This window comes from Mastomys coucha, unplaced genomic scaffold (assembly GCF_008632895.1).
Source record: "Mastomys coucha isolate ucsf_1 unplaced genomic scaffold, UCSF_Mcou_1 pScaffold14, whole genome shotgun sequence".
Classification (NCBI taxonomy): domain Eukaryota; kingdom Metazoa; phylum Chordata; class Mammalia; order Rodentia; family Muridae; genus Mastomys; species Mastomys coucha.
The window spans coordinates 5929861-5948100 of record NW_022196896.1 but is presented as its reverse complement, the minus strand read 5'-3'; the positions used below and the strand labels follow the sequence as shown (position 1 = coordinate 5948100).

Sequence of the window (18240 nt, the reverse complement as noted above, 5' to 3'; positions counted from 1 at the left end):
TACTAAGCAGTGGTTGAATACTTACATATATAATGTTATACAATGTTCTCAATCTTATTTTATGCATGAATAGTTTTTATTAATTTAGAACTTAAAGATAATAAGAACTTAAAAATAACTTGTGCAAGAGGGGTCTCCAGGATAATAGTTTGCTTTGAAGTGGAGTCTACAAAAGCCCATGTGAGCTTTGAAATTCTAGTGTATTAGTAGTGAAAGCTGTGGACAGATATAGACCATAAGAAAGCAAAGGGGTGGACTGTGTGAGACCTCAGACAGTAATCTCTGAACATGTTCCAAAATGACTGGAACACTTGCTTAGGAGCTCACCCATAGTTAAAAGAGCAGCTTTTACAGAGTTGGATTGTGTCTGTGACAGCCGTGAAGGAGCACTGAGCCTGGGCAGCAGCTCTCTGGTGTTACTGCCTTCCTTTGTACCGTGACACCTGGAGGAGGGTGCATAGCATGAGCTGGCAATGAGGGCTTTAAAAAATATTCTTAAAGTTGTCGTTTTTCTCTTACAAATCATAGATGTTTAGCACTTTGTTGTTGTTGTTCCTTTTTTGAGATAGGGTCTCTCTACAGAGCTCTGGCTGTCCTCAAATACCCTATGTAGACCAGGTTGGACACAGACTCACAGATATGCCCCTGCCTCTGCCTCCCAAGTGCTGGGATCAAAGGCACGTGCCACCAAGCCCAGCAGAAGCTGAGGGTTTTTTACAGTGGCAGTGTTCGGGGCGTCATTTGCAGACTGCTGGCTACTGCCTATATCATGCTGCCTTAGAACATGAACATAAACTTTTTTTTGCCTTTTTGTTTACTAGAACACAAATAATACAGCTGTGCACATATCAAATAACTTTAGAAGTGAGGGCCACTGAGATGACCAGCAGGTACAGACAGGGACTTGCTGCCATGCTTGACAGATGCTTGGCAGTGTGAGTTTGATCCCTAAGACTGACAGGCTGGAGGAAGAGGACTGCCTCTCACAAGTTGTCCTCTGACCTCCACACCCATGCTGGAACAGGAATACACACGCACACAAGTCATACATACTTGAAGTGTGAAGTGAGTACATTTCTAAATTAGTATTCAGTGCAAAAAATTGAGAATTCACATTTTCTAAGGACATACCCAGTAATTTCCATCTACAGCACTAGGAGCTTGAGTCATTTCATATTCACATTTTTACATGATGGCTTTTAAATGTAATATTGGAGCAACAAGTATTTGTTGATTACAGTCCTCTTTTGCTTTGTCTGAGCTGTTTGCCAGGTGGTGTTTGACGTGGGCGTGCTCATTAATATGTATTGCCTAATACTGCTTGCTTCCACTCATGCTGTAGCATGAAAACTCTCATCTATGGCATTTGTTAGCTGTCCGCTTCTTTATCCTATCTCCTCGCAGTTTCCCTTCCCCTTTCTCTCTGTCCCCCAGCTAGACTTGCACTCATATTTGGGGACACTGATGGCAATGTCACGGTGTATAGACACATGCTGGGTTGTTCCTCAGATTCACAGATGCTGCTGCTCTGAAAAGAGAGTTCCAAACACTTTTATAGTCTGTCCCTTCTGTGCTAATTTTAGAATGAGGGTGTTGAATGAAATGTGCCTAAAATTGCTCATTAGTCATAGTAGTTTCCTTTTTGTTTGGGGGAAGCAGAAATAGTTAAAGTATTCATGAAACTGTCTGATTCAGTAAATGCAGTTTGTTGTTTTACTTTGTAATGAAAATTTGGGACACTACAGAATAAATCGAAATTTGAAGGAAATTTGAATTCAGAGTATGCAAAGAATTTTAAAGCAGTCTAAAGTGGGCAAAGTTATGAGCTATACTTTCAAGAGTGACTACAAATTTGAGTTTTATATTCACTACATGAATTATTTCATAAAACATTCTTAATTCTATTTAAAGTTCATTTAGTTTATATATAAAGCAATAACAAGGTCACATGAATTAAGATATTAAATGAGGCTAATTGGTTTAAGATACAATTTTTTATATCCAAGATCATGAAGTGTGAAAAAATATAAATGATTTATTGCTCATCCAAATACAACTGCTAGGGTGTGGGTTCTGAGTGCTGCCTGCTAGTTGCAGAATTACATGGTACCACTCTCAGGGTCAAAGGAGTTGTGAATATTGTACCAGCTGTTTCTCATAGTGTTTCCTTTTTAACAGCTGAACTCTCATGTAAAAGATACTGCATAAACAAACCTGCTCCCGAGGAAAGGTGCCGCGGGAAGCTGTTGTTCAGGTCATTCTGTTCTGCTGAAGACCTGCTTACAGAATTTCTTCTTACTGAGTTAAAAACTGTTGCTAATATAGTTGTTCATAATAGCCCATCTCAACAAGCTATATATATGTGTGTGTGTGTGTGTGTGTGTGTGTGTGTGTGTGTGTGTGTGTGTGTGTGTGTGTGTATATGTGTATATATACACACACATATATATATATATTGAGCATAGAATGAACATTGTTTGTCTCCAAGGGAAAATTGAGCTGTTACTAATGATGAATTGCTGCATTCTGACAGACACTAATGGGATTCAGTGTGACTCAGGGCAATAATTTAAACCTTAGCATCCTCTTAGGCACTGCTGCCAGCAAAAGTCAGATGTGTCTTACAACCTGCTAGCTGTCTTGCTGTGAAACTGTAACGTAAGGCCCTTGAAATAGATGCCGTCATCAGCCCCAGCCCCCAGGCAGCCATCTATTTAAACACTTGACAGAAGATGGTGGAAGACACTTGAGCTGCTTTTCATGCGGTAGGAGTATCACTGTTAGGACATACTCTGTTGTGGGCCAGCAGCTTTTGAGCATTAGAGTTCTTCTGTCTCTTTCTTTCTCAGTTTTTGGGTTGGTGGGTTTTCACATGAAATTTACTCATTCTCTTTCCTGCAGCCAGTTGCATAGATCCCAGGAGCAGCAGATTGCACTTCCTCTGCAGCAGTTACACCTTCTTGCTTGTTTGGCTAGATTGAAGTTTTACTTTTGTTGTTGTTGTTTTGTTTTAAGGTAACGGACAACCAAGGCGAAGATCCATCCAAGACTTGACTGTTACTGGGACAGAACCTGGTCAGGTAAGACATAATATCAGATGTAACATCCAAATTGTCTGTCTGGAAAACTAGGATAGGCAGAGATCAAGGATTAACTGCAAAAGTAGTTAACCTGAAAATGTGGTGGAGAGTTTATTGCTACTGAGAACATCAGTCCATAAGAGAGATAGAAGAGCACTAATGTTCCTAATTGAGTTTGATGTGCATGAGAAAGCAGGTTCAGCAGTACATCATGTGTTTCTCATGCTTTAAGAAACTAGTCTGTTCTGGAACTTAATAAAGCACCCTTATTGTTCTCTAGTGAATAATTAGTATTAATATATTTTACTAATGAGAGAATACCTCCCTAATAAGATGTTCTCCTGGGGCCACCTGGAGAATATTAACATCTTTTAATATGATCCAATTGGCATTATATTTTTGTTAAGTATTCTTTGAAAATATGTACTAAGCTGGTGGCTAAACTCAAGAAAACTTCTGGTTATTATAGATTTTCAATGCTCTTATAAATTCTGTCTCTTAATTTATTATAACTTCTTTGTAAATAGTCCAGATAATGCTATAATATAGCCCTAGACCTCTACTATAGAGTTCTAGTGAACCAGGTATGGAAAGTAGCTGAGTCGGTAAGGGTTTTTTCCAATAATTAGTTCAAATTAATGCATGTGACATACTTTTTATCATGTTTTCTAACATGAATGAGGACTAAGTATGAGGTATTTTGTTCTTTTGTTTTCATGTGAGTACAGTATTCATATGTAATAAAGTTATTGCATAATGGTTCATATATACATATAAAATATCAGTGTAATTTACTTTGAGAAAATATGCATTTTCATCATAGAAAGTTTTATATTTATATTTTTAAGAATGTATGAAATTATTTGTAGTTTCTAATAAAAGAATGTTTTATAGTTTTCTATAGTATATAAACATAAAAATATCTTGATAGCCTGGGCATGATGTTGCACACCTTTGGTTTTTTTTGTTTTTTTGTTTTTTTGGTTTTTTGGGGTTTTTTTGGTTTTTTTTTGTTTTTTTGGTTTTTTTTGAGACAGGGTTTCTCTGTATAGCTCTGGCTGTCCTGGAACTCACTCTGTAGACCAGGCTGGCCTCGAACTCAGAAATCCACCTGCCTCTGCCTCCCAAGTGCTAGGATTAAAGGCCTGCACCACCACCGCCCGGCATGATGTTGCACACCTTTAATTGTAGCACCTGAGAGGCAGATAGAAGTCTGTGAGTTCAAGGCCAGCCTGATCTGCATAGCAAATTCCAGGACAGTTAGTATTACATAGTGACACCCTGTATGAAGAAAAGAAGAAAAATAAGACCTTGACTTTATTTAAATCTGGTAATATTTTATGACAGTTCATACTATACATATCCATATAATCCTAAAATATAGAAACATAGATACATAAATTACTATGTATTTTAGAGTCATTAATAAATTTAGTGGGGTGCTGGTGGCACATGCCTTTAATCCCAGCACTTGGGAGACAGAGGCAGGTGGAGTTCTGATTTCGAGGCCAGCCTGGTCTACAGAGTGAGTTCTAGGACAGCTAAAGCTACACAGAGAAACCCTGTCTCGAAAAACCAAAAAAAAAAAAAAAAAAATTAAACTCTTTTAGACTTATTCAATAATGTTTTTTTTCCAGTGTATTGGTATATGCCAGAACTTTCTATTTGACTTAAGTGTCCCCCTTTTCCCTCACTGATATTTAAAGGTTTTTAGCCAGCCTATTTAATTAATATCTGGTATGTGCTTTGAGTCTCTAGTCTTGATGAACACAAGCTTTTAAGCTCTGTTTACTATTGCCATCAATATTTCCAGGGATTTGAGCTCTAACCCAGTGTTCTCTGACAGTGAGCCTTTCCTCTAAGACACAAGAGTAGCAGCTAGTATAAGAGCTTCTGTCTGAATGCTCACACACCAAGCCTTGCTTATTTCCCCACTGAACATACTCAGCTTAGACATGCCTATTAACTCTTTAATGTACAATGCCTTCAAAGTAGGAAAACTTGGGGATTGAAGTAGACTGTGGGTGTGGGACAGTCATTGGCATGAACTGTCTGCCATACAGCATTCTAGAAGATAAACCTGGAACGAGAAGGTTTGATTTGGCAGCAACACTGCTCTAAAATAGTTGACATAACCGGTATTTAAATTGCATCCTCTTTCAAGATTATTGGAATATTATAACCTCAAAGTTCCATGTGTCCACTTTAGGATAAGGTTGACAGAGAGTAATCATAGTATACTATTAAAACATTTCACCAGGACAGTGCCTGGGTGGCCATTGGGTTGGATCCATGTGATTGCTCATAAAGATAGCATTCACTACTCGGGAGGGAGCATGCCCACAGCATGAGTGTCCATAGCTTTACAGTGTGCTTCTTTCCAAAGTTGCTGGAGTGGTTGGCTCAGGGGAGATTGTTTCTGGTTTTAGTTTTATTTTGAGTCTCCCGCACTCAGATCCCCCACCCCTAGCATTGAGATTGGAAAAGAGCCTGACCAAAAAATCAAACCCAGGTAGTACAATTGTCACGAAAAGGAAGAGTTTATTAGTGAAGCTTAGCATTACATCTCAAAAGGAAAAAAAAATGAACTGACCATTTGTGTGTACTTGGGCTTGTGACTTGAAACATAATCTCAATAAAATTACTTTTACCTATAAATTAAAATATAGGGTTGGTTTTTTTTTTTCGGTACTTCCCTTTCTATTGAAAGCAAAGCAAACTTAATTACACATAACAATGTAAATATGTAAAAGACTTTCTTCACCACTTAGAGTTCACGTGGTTTCCCGTTAATTTGGGACACTTAGGAAGCACTCAAAATTTATCTGGCCTTTCAGAATCTTGGGGGGGGGGGGCAACCCTATTTACTAGCTGTATCAAAAATAATTGTGCTCAGGCCCTGGGAAAATAAGACAAAGCAAGTTCACTTAATAATGAATGAGGGCCACTGCCTCCTCAAATATAAAAAACATTGTCCTTCCCTACAAATGAGAAAGGCAACAGATGCTTCACCAAATGCAGCTCTCTCTTGTCTGTCTGCCTCTCAGTAGAATTGCCCCCGTTGTTGGCAGCAGGCAAATGAGAGTGAACCTCTGTCCTCCCCTCAATCAACCATCCAAAGTCGAAATTTCTTTCTGAAGCTCTTGCAGAGATGTTCTGTGGTGCCCTGTAGAGAACCTTCAATAGCACCACAATAGTAAACCCAGCCTTGTTCTCCCAGTGTGTTGCTGGCACTCATTGCTGGAGACTTATAGTACCAGAAATGCCCAGTCTTGGACCCAGACTTCAGGCAAGGTCTAATACATCTTTACCTGGCCTCAAACCATGTAGCAAAAGATGGCCTTGACCTCCTTATTCTCCTGCCCCTACCCCTCAAGGGCTTATAGGTGTCTAACACCGCATCCTGTCTATGTGTGGTGTTGGGACCAGACCCAGTACTTGCTTTGTGCTAGGCAAACACCACCCCCACTCCCATACCAAGTCTTTTTTAATCAGACCATACTTACTTGACAGTTTTTCTTACAGTTGGAGAACCACCACTGATAATACTGCCATTTGTTATGCACTGACTTTGGTCCAGGCAGGCCCTTAATAGACAATACCTATGTCTACCCTAGACACTGAATACATTTTTTGCAGATGGGTCACCTGAGAATTAGAGAACCTGAACCTAAGTCTCTGTATCTTCCATCATGTTTTCAGTTCCTGTTAAGGGATTTTGTGTGCAAATCAGATTCAGTGGCACACTATAAACTTTATTCTGTCTTACATTACAGGAGTGGTGATTAGCTTGTTTGGTAGAGTGCTTGCCTGGGCTTTATCCTCAGCACACGGAGAACTAGCTGTGGGGATAATCCAGTGCTTGGGAGGTGGAGGTAGCAGGAGGATTATATATTCAAGCTCATCCTTTGTTCTTCTGCATGATGAATTTGAGACCAGTATCCCAAAAAAACAAATAAAATAATCAAAAAAACTATGTAATTCGTACTAAAGTGATCCTAGTGAATGCTAAGTGCTATAGTTTCTCATTGTAATTTCATTATTTAAGTAGTTTTGCAGTAATGATTAACTATTATATCCCTGAGCCAAGATAACCCTTAATAAATATGATAATAGTGAATCTAGACAGGTGACTAGATACATTTACTTGTTAAGCATGTAGGTGAACCTTCCTGCTTCACTGAAATGATGTGCTGTAAAGTAGGCCTCATAGCCCTTTTGGGATTCCATCCAGTATATATGTACCATTCCACAGCAACACGGTCACTATTATCTAGAGAATCACACACACAATATAATCCAGCATGCTCCTTAATTGTCCTGAGCTTCAGCAACCTTTATGCAACTAGGCACTGTTAACACCTGTTATGGGGTTTCTACAGAGTATGAGAGCACAGACACACAGTAGCTGAGTATATGCCTGCCAGAGCTCTTGGGAATACTTCTTTGTCTTCATGATAGTATTCTTGCTGTCTGGATATGAAATGAAAATAGCACTGGGGAAACAGTAAAATTTTATGTTGTGTTCTTTCTGTGGGGGAAGGGGGAATGGGAGGGCTGAGCTCGGTAGATAAGAGCTCCTGATGCCCTTGTGAGTTCAAGGCTAATGTGTACTTCATAGTGAGGTCTTGACTCACAAAACAAGAAGCTATAATGGTGCAAATCTCAGACTGGAATTGTGTGTATTTGGATTTAAGAGCAGTTCAGGAACTGTTCTAAGTACCTGGGACTGCCATAGAGGAAGTACCCATTTAAATCCACAATGGCAAACAGCAGCCCTCCTAGTCCCTGCTCTCTGCTTCTGTGACTTCAGTAACTGGGATTCTAAAAGGAATGAAAGGCTTTCAAATGTGTGTGACAGCACCGAGCATGAAAGTTCTTGATTTAATAGAATTATTTTCTGGTCTTCCGGATGAGACATAAAAGCATAAGCTTTATTTTTGTCTGTAAAATCACTTTCCATCTCGGTTCATAAATACAAAGATAAGATTCCAGTCAAAGGGCTGTTAAGGTCTGTGTCTCCTGCTGGCAGTTCTCCCCAGGAGTTTATATTTGACTTACATTCTTTTGCTGCCCCAAGTTACCATGTGCCATTTCTGTCAGTTGTTGCTCTGCATCTATGAACTCTAGTTTATGTAAGAAGAGGGTAAACTGGAAATGTTTCTCGAAGAAGAAACAACTCGAAAAGCTGTAATAGTTGGGGAGCATTTAGGGCCATCAGAATTCTACTAGCAAAATTTGAAGAGCAGATCCTATAAAGCAGTGTTTTCCATGATTGTTTGGGAGCTATAATGTAAGTGAGCCACAAACTAATTTTTAATGTCAAATGTTACTTAATTTTATTTATGCCTTATATTTTTACAGATACTTTAAGAAGTACAGTTAATGTTGTTTTTGAGAACTTTAGATTTTCATACTAGTTTTTATCTCTGTCCTGAAGTTAATTTGTAGAAGAATCTTTGATAACAGGCCCGAGTTTATGTAGTAACTGAGTGTAAATATAACCAAAATTCCAAGGAATTTTCCTTGGGAAACATCCTTCTATAAGATACCTTATAGACCTGGTTTTGAACTGGGGAGGGACTGCTTAGTGCTGTGCACCTCTGCACGATCTCAGCTTGTGTTTACTAGTCATTTAGCTTCTAGCCACAACTTAAAGAACATTGTTCTTTTTCAGAGCCTTTAATGTGCCCTCGTTTGACTGTTGTGCCTTGGAACTTACTTAAAGCTGTGGTACTAATAAATGGTGGAGCAGAAGCTGAGGCTCTAAGTGGGCAGAGACACACACGGTCCTCATGTGCTTCTCAGAATGCTGCAGAGTAGAGTCCTCAAGTGTGGATGGGCTTCCTCCGGGGACAGTTACAGTTGTCTTAGCACTAGCCATATAGACCATTTACTTACTCTAAAGTTACAGCTCAGGTTGGTAAAGAATCCTTTCTGTTTCGTTGTTTCTGTTTGGATAAGAGGGTAGAATTAGAGGTACTTTAGATGAACCCCAAGCTCCTGGTATGTAAAAAGAGATTGGTATACATCTTTTTCTGCAAGTGAAGTTTCAGGCGAAATGCCTAGAAAACTTATGGCAGGGCAGGGAGAAAGGCCTTACGCTGCTGGCTGTGCTTGAATACCGGCTTCTCTGCTGGTGAGAGGCTCCTTCTGGATTTCAGGGTTAGGGCTCTCCCTTCTTACGTCCCCAAGATTTTCCCTGCCATAGAACACCTCACATCAGTGCTTCTTCTTAATTTGTTTGATTTTAAAATATATTCTCTAATATTAATATTCTGTTAATATAACCTAGAGTGCTTTTTTTTTACATGGTTTATCTTTTCTATTTAACTTCATTTTTTTCTAATTTTTCATAGTTTTGTTGTTTTTAATGGGAGGATATGCAGGAGCGTGCAAGTGCCTGAGGAGGCAAGGTGTGTTAGATGTCCTGGAGCGGGAGTTTCAGGCACGTGTAAATCACCTAATGTAGGTACTGAGAACCCGACCTGGGTACTACTGTAGGAGAGCAGGGAGTGCTCTTAACAACTGAGTCATCTTCCCAGCCTCTGTGTTTTAACTTCCGTAAATTAGATTCGTCTCTTATGATCACATTTAATTTATCTGGATTGTTTGATTGGGGCTTTTTTTTTTCACTTACATTCTTGTCTCTGTGTACATGTACATATGCACGCTATATGTGTGTGGGTCCCCAAAAAAGGCTAGAATAGGACATCAGATCCCCTGGGGCTAGAGCTGTGACCCCCCACCCACCCCCACCCCCCCCCACCCCCCGCAGCCCTCTGGAAAGTAAGTCCTTTGGAGACAGGAAGCACTTTTAACCACCAAGCCATCTCCACCAAATCCACAGTCAGGGATTTTGCTTCACTTCATTTTGTGCTTTAATGTTGTAGTTTGTATTTGTTCCTTTACCTGGTAAAGCTGCCCTGTCTTATTTTAGACTCTTCTTTATCTTTTTACCATCTGTGAAGTGGAATAGGTACATTGCTCATTTCTTATCATCTTTGTCTTTCTAGTCTTGCTACTTTTAGTCAATACCTTTGAGATTTTAAAGTTTGTACCCAGCCTCCTTTTCCTGAATAGCACAAGCATTTTAAGAACAATGTTCTTGCTTATTCTGGTTTTATTATGCTGTAGATTATATTTCTGTGTTGTAAGTTCATTACTGTTTTCTTACCTACATTTTCTGGATGTAAAAGACTAGCACCCGTTTTTATCAGGATTTTCTTCAAGATACTTGCATTTTGGCCCTTTGGTTCAGGAAAATTTTCTTGTTAAGTAAAGTTCTTAGAAATTCCTGTCATGGGAGTGTGTAGGTGGTAAGGTGGGGTTTGTCATTGCAGATGCTGTTCTGAGCATACTCGTCACTACTCTAAGCTTCTGGCAGTCTTCTGCCAGCGTTCTCTAGCTAATACCCATTTCTCTGGCTTCCTTGGTGGCTGTAGCTCATGGTTTGTAAGTGTGTGTGTTGAATATTCCTTCAGAAAAGCATGAAGTGGGTTGTGTTTCTGATTTTGAGGGGTTTTCTTCTAGATTTTGAAATATATGCGTGTATGTAATGGTACACCTGGCTCATGAGGCCCAGGCCTGAACTTGGCGTGCATTTGTTTGCCCTGTACAATGTGCATCGCCTGCACGTCACTTAAATGATGGCTTCAGTGTACTTGTGTTTTGACTGTGGTCTGTCACATGAGGTGTCTGTTAGGTACACAGTTTCTACTTGTGGCATCTTGTGAGCCCTGGAAGTTTCAGGTTTCAAAGCATTTCTAATTTCAGATCTGTTGACTTAGGGACAGTTCACCTGTAGCTGCCATTTCCCTCTGGAGGGCACTTCTATTTTTGCTTATCTGTTTTCTGGAATTTAACCGTATCTAACCATGTGAAACATGGGGCATGGGTTTGTCTCATTTCAAATACTTTCTGTGTTCGTATGCTCGGTTCTGTCTTCTCTCCGTTTAGTGTCATGATCCTCCTGCTTCTGCCTCCAAGTGCTGATTACAGCTGTCTGCTACCATGCTGGGCTTGCCAACTGCTTTTGTTGGAAGGTTTTTCATTTTTTGCTAGTTTTCTCTTTCCCAGAGAACAAAGCATTCCTTGGCTTTGAGCAAGGATTAAGCAGGCCTTCTCATCCTGCAAAGAATTGGTGGCTCTGTTATTAGTTCCTCTCACAAAACAGGCAGTGCAGGGTTGTGAAGTCTCAGCACCAACAGCTTAAGGGCTCCCCGCCCACTTTCTCTTTGTGGGCTTTATTTCTCTACTTACTCTCTTCCAAACTGTAAGTTTTGAAGAGATGCTCTATACGAATGCATACTGAATTGGATATACATTGATTATATACTTAGAAAGCTGTTTTCAAGTCTTAGGCATCTACTAGTAAAAATGGAAAAGTTTTGCCTCTTATTGGACATGAAGGTGTGTCTTGTAATTCTTTAAAGAAAGAAAAAGAGTGACCCCTTTTCCTCCTGCCATTTCTTCACAGGTGAGCAGTAGGTCATCCAGTCCTAGTGTCAGAATGATCACTACCTCAGGACCAACCTCAGAGAAGCCAGCTCGCAGTCATCCTTGGACCCCTGATGATTCCACAGGTGACCCGTCTAGTTCCTTGTAATACAAAATAGAGTGACTTGAGAGGCGTTAATCTTTACAAAACAAGCATGATGTCATTACTTAGATTTTCATGTTTATAAAATCAACTACTTGGCAGTAACTCTCAGAATGCCCTTGGAGTGTTATGGCCGAGACTGACTCCCTTACCCTGTGTGTGGTTTTCCCTCCACATACTAAGCACATATATTAATTATTAAAATAGAGTTTTCCAGCTCAGAAGCATGTGCTCGTGTGCTTCAGTCTGGGATTTTTGTACTATGTTCGTTCCTGTTGGACCTTTTCAGTAACTACAATTCCCATATCGATAGCAATGACTACCACCATCTTTATTTCACTTTCTACGTTTTATATTATTATTTAATGGCTTATACATGAATACAATATACTTAGACTATATCCAACCCTACTCCAACTCTTCCCAAATGCCATCTCAGTTTTGTGGTTACTTTCCATTGTGTGTATTCCTTGTTCATGACTCTGTTGTGTAAGGACATTTTCATAAAAGTAGCTCATGCATAATGAACATACCCTGTACCTCTCTCTTCACCCATCTTTCTTCCTTTAGTCCTGTTGTTCCTCTTAGACACTTTCTGCTCTACTTTGATGTCTTGTACAGATATGATTCTATGTATCTGTGTAAAGTTAAAGAACCACCAAGGAGAGAAAACAAGTACTTTTCTAAGAATAGTTTAACTTGTTTCCAGTTGCATCCATTTTCTTACAAATGACACACTGGGAACTCTATTGTGTATACATGCCACATGTTCTTTATCCTCTGTTGTTGGCTATCCCAGTGAGTTCTGTAGCTTAGCTGTTATGAATAGTGCTGCAGTAAACGTAGATGTGTAAGTATTGCTGTGATGCATTGAGCTTAAGTCCTTTGGGTAAATGCCCCAGGAGTATATTTTAATGTTTTTAATGTTTTAAGGAACTTCTATATTGATTTCATGATGACTGGACAAGTTTACATTTCTACCAGCAATGTACATAAGGGTACTCTTAGCTGAAGTGAGATTGCAATAAAGTTTCAATTTGCATTTTCCCCCAGTGGCTAGTGAGGTTGAACATTTTCCATGTTTTCCCCCATAAGAGTATCTTTTATTCTTCCACAGTTTCCTGCACATGTATACAATGTGTCTTGACTATCCCCAGTATGATTATCCTACTCCTTTTGGATCCACTCCCTACTGTCCCTTCCTTCTTTGTATCTTTTTTTTTTTTTTTTATGACCCACTGAATCCAATTACTGTTCCCTCAATTCCCAAGGGTTTGGATCAGCCACCAAGCATGGGCAGCCTAGCAACAGCCATACCCCTCCAAGAAAAACGCTTATAACTTCTCTTCCTCTGGCAGCTGTCAATTGCTCAGCTAAGGGTGGGACCTCATGAGACTCTTCTGCATCTATGCTTACTTGTTGACTGGCTTACTATTGTGTGGATAGCCACAGCTGCACTGGATTCGTGAGTGTAATGCCTAGACCCTGCCCATCAGACAGGATTTCACAGCCTCCTGCAGGTCCTCTGGTTCTTAGATTCTTTCCTCCTCTTCTCTGATACCCCCTGAGCCTTAGGTTGTTGATACAGCTGTCCCACTTAGGACTGGGCGCTCACAATTACTGATTCTTAACACTTTAACCAGTTTCTCCCCCACACCCCTTCTCTCTGCATTAACTACTACCACTTCAAAAAGAAGCTTCTCTGGCCAAGGTTGAAAGCAACTCATTGACAACATGTTAATTTAGCAGGATAACATTAGGCTTCCCTCTAGGACCTATGACCTAATCAGTGCCGGTTTTGACCAGGTAGTTTCTCATATGTTTATTAACCATTTGTATTACATCTTTTGAGAACTGTCTAATTATTAGTCTGTGTACTAATTTGATTGGCTGCTTGGTTTCTTCTGGGTTTTTTTGGGTTTGGGGTTTTTTTGGTTTTTTTGTTTTTTTAATTTTTATTCTAAATATACAGATATACAGCCATGAAAGATTTCCACCTACTTAACTTGTTAGTGGTTAGTTAGTTGGTTGGTTGGTTGGTTGGTTGGTTGATTGGTTGGTTGGTTAGTTGGTTTGTAGGAAGAGCAAGATCTCACACTGTGTGTTACTGGCTGCCCTCAAAACTTACTATGGTAGAGTCTGTGGGTTTCAGACTCACAAGGAATTGCCTGTCTCTGCCTCCCAAGTGCTGGAATTGAAGGCCCACATTCAGTTTAACTGTCTCTTTGGCTGTGAAGCAGCTTTGGAATTTCATGAGACCCTTTGTCCACTGTTGGTGTTATTTCCTGAGTGTCAGCCTCTGATTTTTAAGACCACAGAATATGTGCCCAAGTGAGAAAAGAAATCTATTTGGCAACCTTTCATAGCTCATGAGAGACTTCATTCCAAATGCATAAACATTTGAAAGCCTTTTAATTTATTAAAACTCAGGTGTGAATAGCTCAGTTTGTCATGATGGCAGATTAAATGTACTTGTCCAAAGGGAGGGATAGTGTTTCATCATGAGTGCAAAGAAGTACTGCGATGCTTTAACACACACTTAGCACTGTATCTAAGGAAGATCTGGTTCTGTGTTTTACTACATCAGAAGGGAAGGTAGTCTCTTAAACCTTGGAAGATGAAGTCGTTTGAAATTAAGCAGGTGTGGTGGCACACATCTTTAATCCCAGCACTCGGGAGGCAGGGCAGGCGGATCTCTGTGAGATCAAGGCCAGATTGGTCTACAAAGAGTTCCAGGGTAGCCAAGGCTACACAGAAAAACCTGTCTCAAAAACCAAAAGGAAAAAAAAAGTACCAATTAAACTGAAATTTTGAAGTTAGTTTTCTGTCTTCACAAGCTAAAACATGGTCTCAGTATTTATAGATACCTGGTGTTGCTTAGTCAAGATTATAGTTTCATTTTCAAAAAGTAAATGAGCAACTTTTCCCTGTGTCATTTAATTTCGCGTTTAGCAAGGGGTGTGTGCTCTCTCCTGTGGGTAAGGTAAACATTAATAGTAGCAAAAACTCCCCAAGATTCCTGCCCAGTGGTACACAGTGAAGTGCTCTAGCCATTGAGGTAACACTGGCTGCTGCTGTTATTATTGTTGGGCTGTTATTGAACTGCTGCTGCTGCTGCTGCTGTTGTTGTTGTTGTTGTTGTTGTTGTTGTTGTTGTTGTTGTTGTTAGGCTGTTGTTGATGATGACAATGATTATCATCATCATCCCCCTAAACTAAGAGACTATATTCTCCCTAACATTGCCTTGGCGAGCTTTCCTGATTTCAGCCTAGTCTTGTACATGTGAATCGACAGTGAGGCACATCATCTGTTCACAGGAGGAGATTAGATCCACTGTTCTCTACACATGTGAACACGGGTATCATTCTCAACCCGTGTGGTACAAGTTCTACTGCAGCCTTCCAATCACTAGTGGACCCAGGCTGCAGTGCCCACTGAATTTTGTCTTGGCTTTGAAATAATTGCAGCTGAATCATTACATAGAATAGATGATAAAGAACAGATGAGTAAAGCCTTTTCCTTTTCCTAGACCCAGGAAAGGAACAGAAGTGTAAACATAAGATAAAATAGCATAAATATTAAGACTTATTCATTTTTAAATTGTTCTGTATGCTTCCAGAGAAAAACTAAAGAACATAACAATTTAAAATCTTAGCAGATGAGTATTCTCCTGTTTCAGTTTACACTGTTATGGGTGTAAAGTGAGGCACATATTCCCCCCCACCCCCAGGGCCTAGAAACAGCAATAGCTAGACACAGCTTAGGAGAATTTACAGAGACACAGACTTACTTTCTTGTGTGCTTAGAACCTTGCAAAGATAGGGCATAGTCCATCCATGGTGACAATGCTTAGAGTCATGATACATAGTAACAGTGCACTTGCCATATGGCATAGTGAGCTGCTAGCTTTATAGTATAAACTAAACATTTCAGTAGTTAAGACACAGATTAGTTAAAGAAGACCTGATGATCTCCATGGCTTTTCGTACTCTTCAGTCACTTATCAGAGAGAAAAGAAAACATCCACAAGAAATTACTCTCCTATTTCTGTGATAAAGAATAGGAAATACTTGCATAACCAAGGCATCTTATTGAGTGTTTACAGTTTCAGAGTATTAGAGTCCATCACCATCGTAGCAGAGAACATGGCGGCAGGCAGGCAGTCAACCATGTGCTAAAGTAGCAGTTGTCAGCTCATATTCTGATCCACAAATAGGAGCCAGAGAGAGAGAGACAGACCCTGGAAATGGCACAAGTCTTTTGAAACCTCAGAGTCCAACCCAGTAACATACCTCCTCAACAAGGCCACATCTCCTAATTCTTCCCAAACAATTCAGTGCACCAAGTATTCAAGTGTATGAGCCAGTGGGGGCCATTCTCAGTCAAACCACCTCTAAGGGAATGTACCTGTAAAGAAATGATGATACTAACATCTGTTGTGTTTGAAAAAAAACAGAAATTTTACCTTACTTAAATTAACCAAAACAAGTATGAGTTTTAGTATTTCATGAAAAGAGGTCATGTTTAATTAGTAAGTATAAAAATAAACTTTCATGCAGTAATTATGCTATCTTATGACCAATTATTTATATTAGAAACTAGAAGCTGTATTCCAACTTAGGCAGAAAAGAGAATGTGAAATGCCATGTTGATTCTAGAGAACAAAGATGAAATCCAATAAAGCACCTTAATTGTCCCTTCATGAACCAGCACAGTGCTTCTAAAAAAGTCACCAAGTTCTATTTTCTTCCAAAGTACCTGTGAGAGACTACATGCTGGTACAGTGTGGTTAAAGTACCTGTGAGAGACTACATGCTGGTACAGTGTGGTTAAAGTATCCACGGTTGAGGGAAAGAGCGTGGGAGGGAAGTGTTTCATTAAGGAAACTTTTCAAGACATCTCATTGTCCTCTTAGTTAGGGTCTATTATTTCGTCTCATTCTCGTCTCCTGGAAAGCAGAGTTTGAGTGGGTCATTGCTTTTCCTTAGCTTTCTTCATTGAACCCTGTGTGGCTTCTCTACTGTCATCACATGTGACCTTGCTGTAGTCCGCCCCAGTCTGTCAGTAGAGGACAGTTGTCCTTCCTATGAATGCTTTGATAAGATTGGCTGGGGGCTTGAATTCACTAGTGTCACTGTTTGGAACATGGTGATAATCCAGAGTTCTAAGTGCCTTTTGTCCTCTGTTGTTTGTGTCGTATATTCTCCCCAGTGGTGTCTGATAAGGGACAGGCTGGGGGCCATCTGCATCAACTGAAAAGAACCTCTGGAGAGTCTAGAACACTTGCTCTTCCCTTCCTCGTGTACACTGGTGCTGACAGTTGACCCAGCCTCCTGGTGAACAGAACGCAAGGAAAGAAATGTGGGCCTGAGTGGCTAAGACCAGCTAGGGCTGAGCTTAGGATAGAAAGGCTGTGTGTCATGTCGTCTTGTTTGTAATTAAACAAGGCCCTATGATCTTTAATATGTAGTGTCCTATTCAGTTTGTAGCAAACTCAGATTGTAGACCATGCTTGTGTTTAATATACATGATCATGTGTTCCCCTTCTTTCATTCAGAATTCAGAACCAAACCCTGTCCATTACCAAGAATAGTAACTTTTATTTAATAATATTTAAGGAAAGGGATGACATCTCATACTTTTTTCCTACTTGTTATCATTCAACAAGTGAATAATTATACTCATGAAATGCATGCTTTCCTTCCAGATACCAATGGCTCAGATAACTCCATCCCAATGGCGTATCTTACACTGGATCACCAGCTACAGGTAAAGAAGCATTGTTTGCTTTTCCTCCTGAAGGACTTGATAACATTCACAGTGTGTTCCTGGCTACTTGGTTCTGCTTTTAATTGCCCACCTTCATCTTTAGAATCAAAGTAGCATAAATGTCTTTGCCATACATGGTGCTCACATCTGTAATCCTAGTACTTGGGAAGCAGAAGCAAGAGGGTCAGGCTTTCAGGGTCAGCTTCAGCTACAGAACAAGTTTGAGGTCATGCTAAACCACAAGAGAGCCTATCTGAAAATCTCTTTCTTTTTCCTTATTTTAAAGTTAACTGGTTTAAGACTGACATAATTCTATGATCTTATCCTAACAGTCTCCTTAAAATCCTTCCCTCTCTGTTGTCAGACTGCCACGTGTAGCATTTGCACTCCTTGATTTTTTTTTTGTTTAAGATATAAAGCTCATGAGCTGCTCTCTACTTAAGACATTTTATGATGCATCCTTAGGTTCATAATGCCTGAAAGCATAAGTGATGTGTCTTAACACTTTTTTATGAATAGAGAAGTATAAGCATCTTAGGAGCCAGGCCACATGGGAGGCACATAGGACAGAGAATTGCAGATCTGCCTGGACAACACAGCCCAGTCCCTTTAGTGTGTTCTAGCTCTGTAGCAGGAAACACTATGCCAGAGCGTCACCTGCTCTCCTCAGCCATTCTGAGCAGGCTCACAAGGGAGCCCTGGGGTCACCAGGACACAGCATAACACTTGAAAAACAAGTTTCGGAGGGACCGCTTTGACCCGGAGTCTCCAGTGAGAGCTGCCATCTTC

At 40.0% G+C, this 18240-nt stretch overlaps 1 protein-coding gene and 1 long non-coding RNA gene across 3 annotated transcripts in view; one reads left to right on the top strand and one right to left on the bottom strand.

The window, feature by feature from the left end:
• The window catches only part of Map3k7 (mitogen-activated protein kinase kinase kinase 7), a 65842-nt gene that overhangs the window by 33127 nt on the left and 14475 nt on the right, over window positions 1–18240 (top strand). For both annotated transcript variants that reach the window (XM_031366466.1, XM_031366467.1), the window contains 3 exons: window positions 3016–3080; window positions 11560–11665; window positions 17390–17451. In XM_031366466.1, the coding sequence (XP_031222326.1) occupies window positions 3016–3080; window positions 11560–11665; window positions 17390–17451 (233 nt within the window). The remainder of the gene's footprint in view (window positions 1–3015; window positions 3081–11559; window positions 11666–17389; window positions 17452–18240) is intronic.
• LOC116088004 lies at window positions 1903–13943 on the bottom strand. The gene is made up of 3 exons (XR_004117736.1): window positions 13811–13943; window positions 11616–11681; window positions 1903–3072 (listed from the first exon to the last, which is right to left on the bottom strand). It is a non-coding gene; the product is annotated as an uncharacterized LOC116088004 (long non-coding RNA).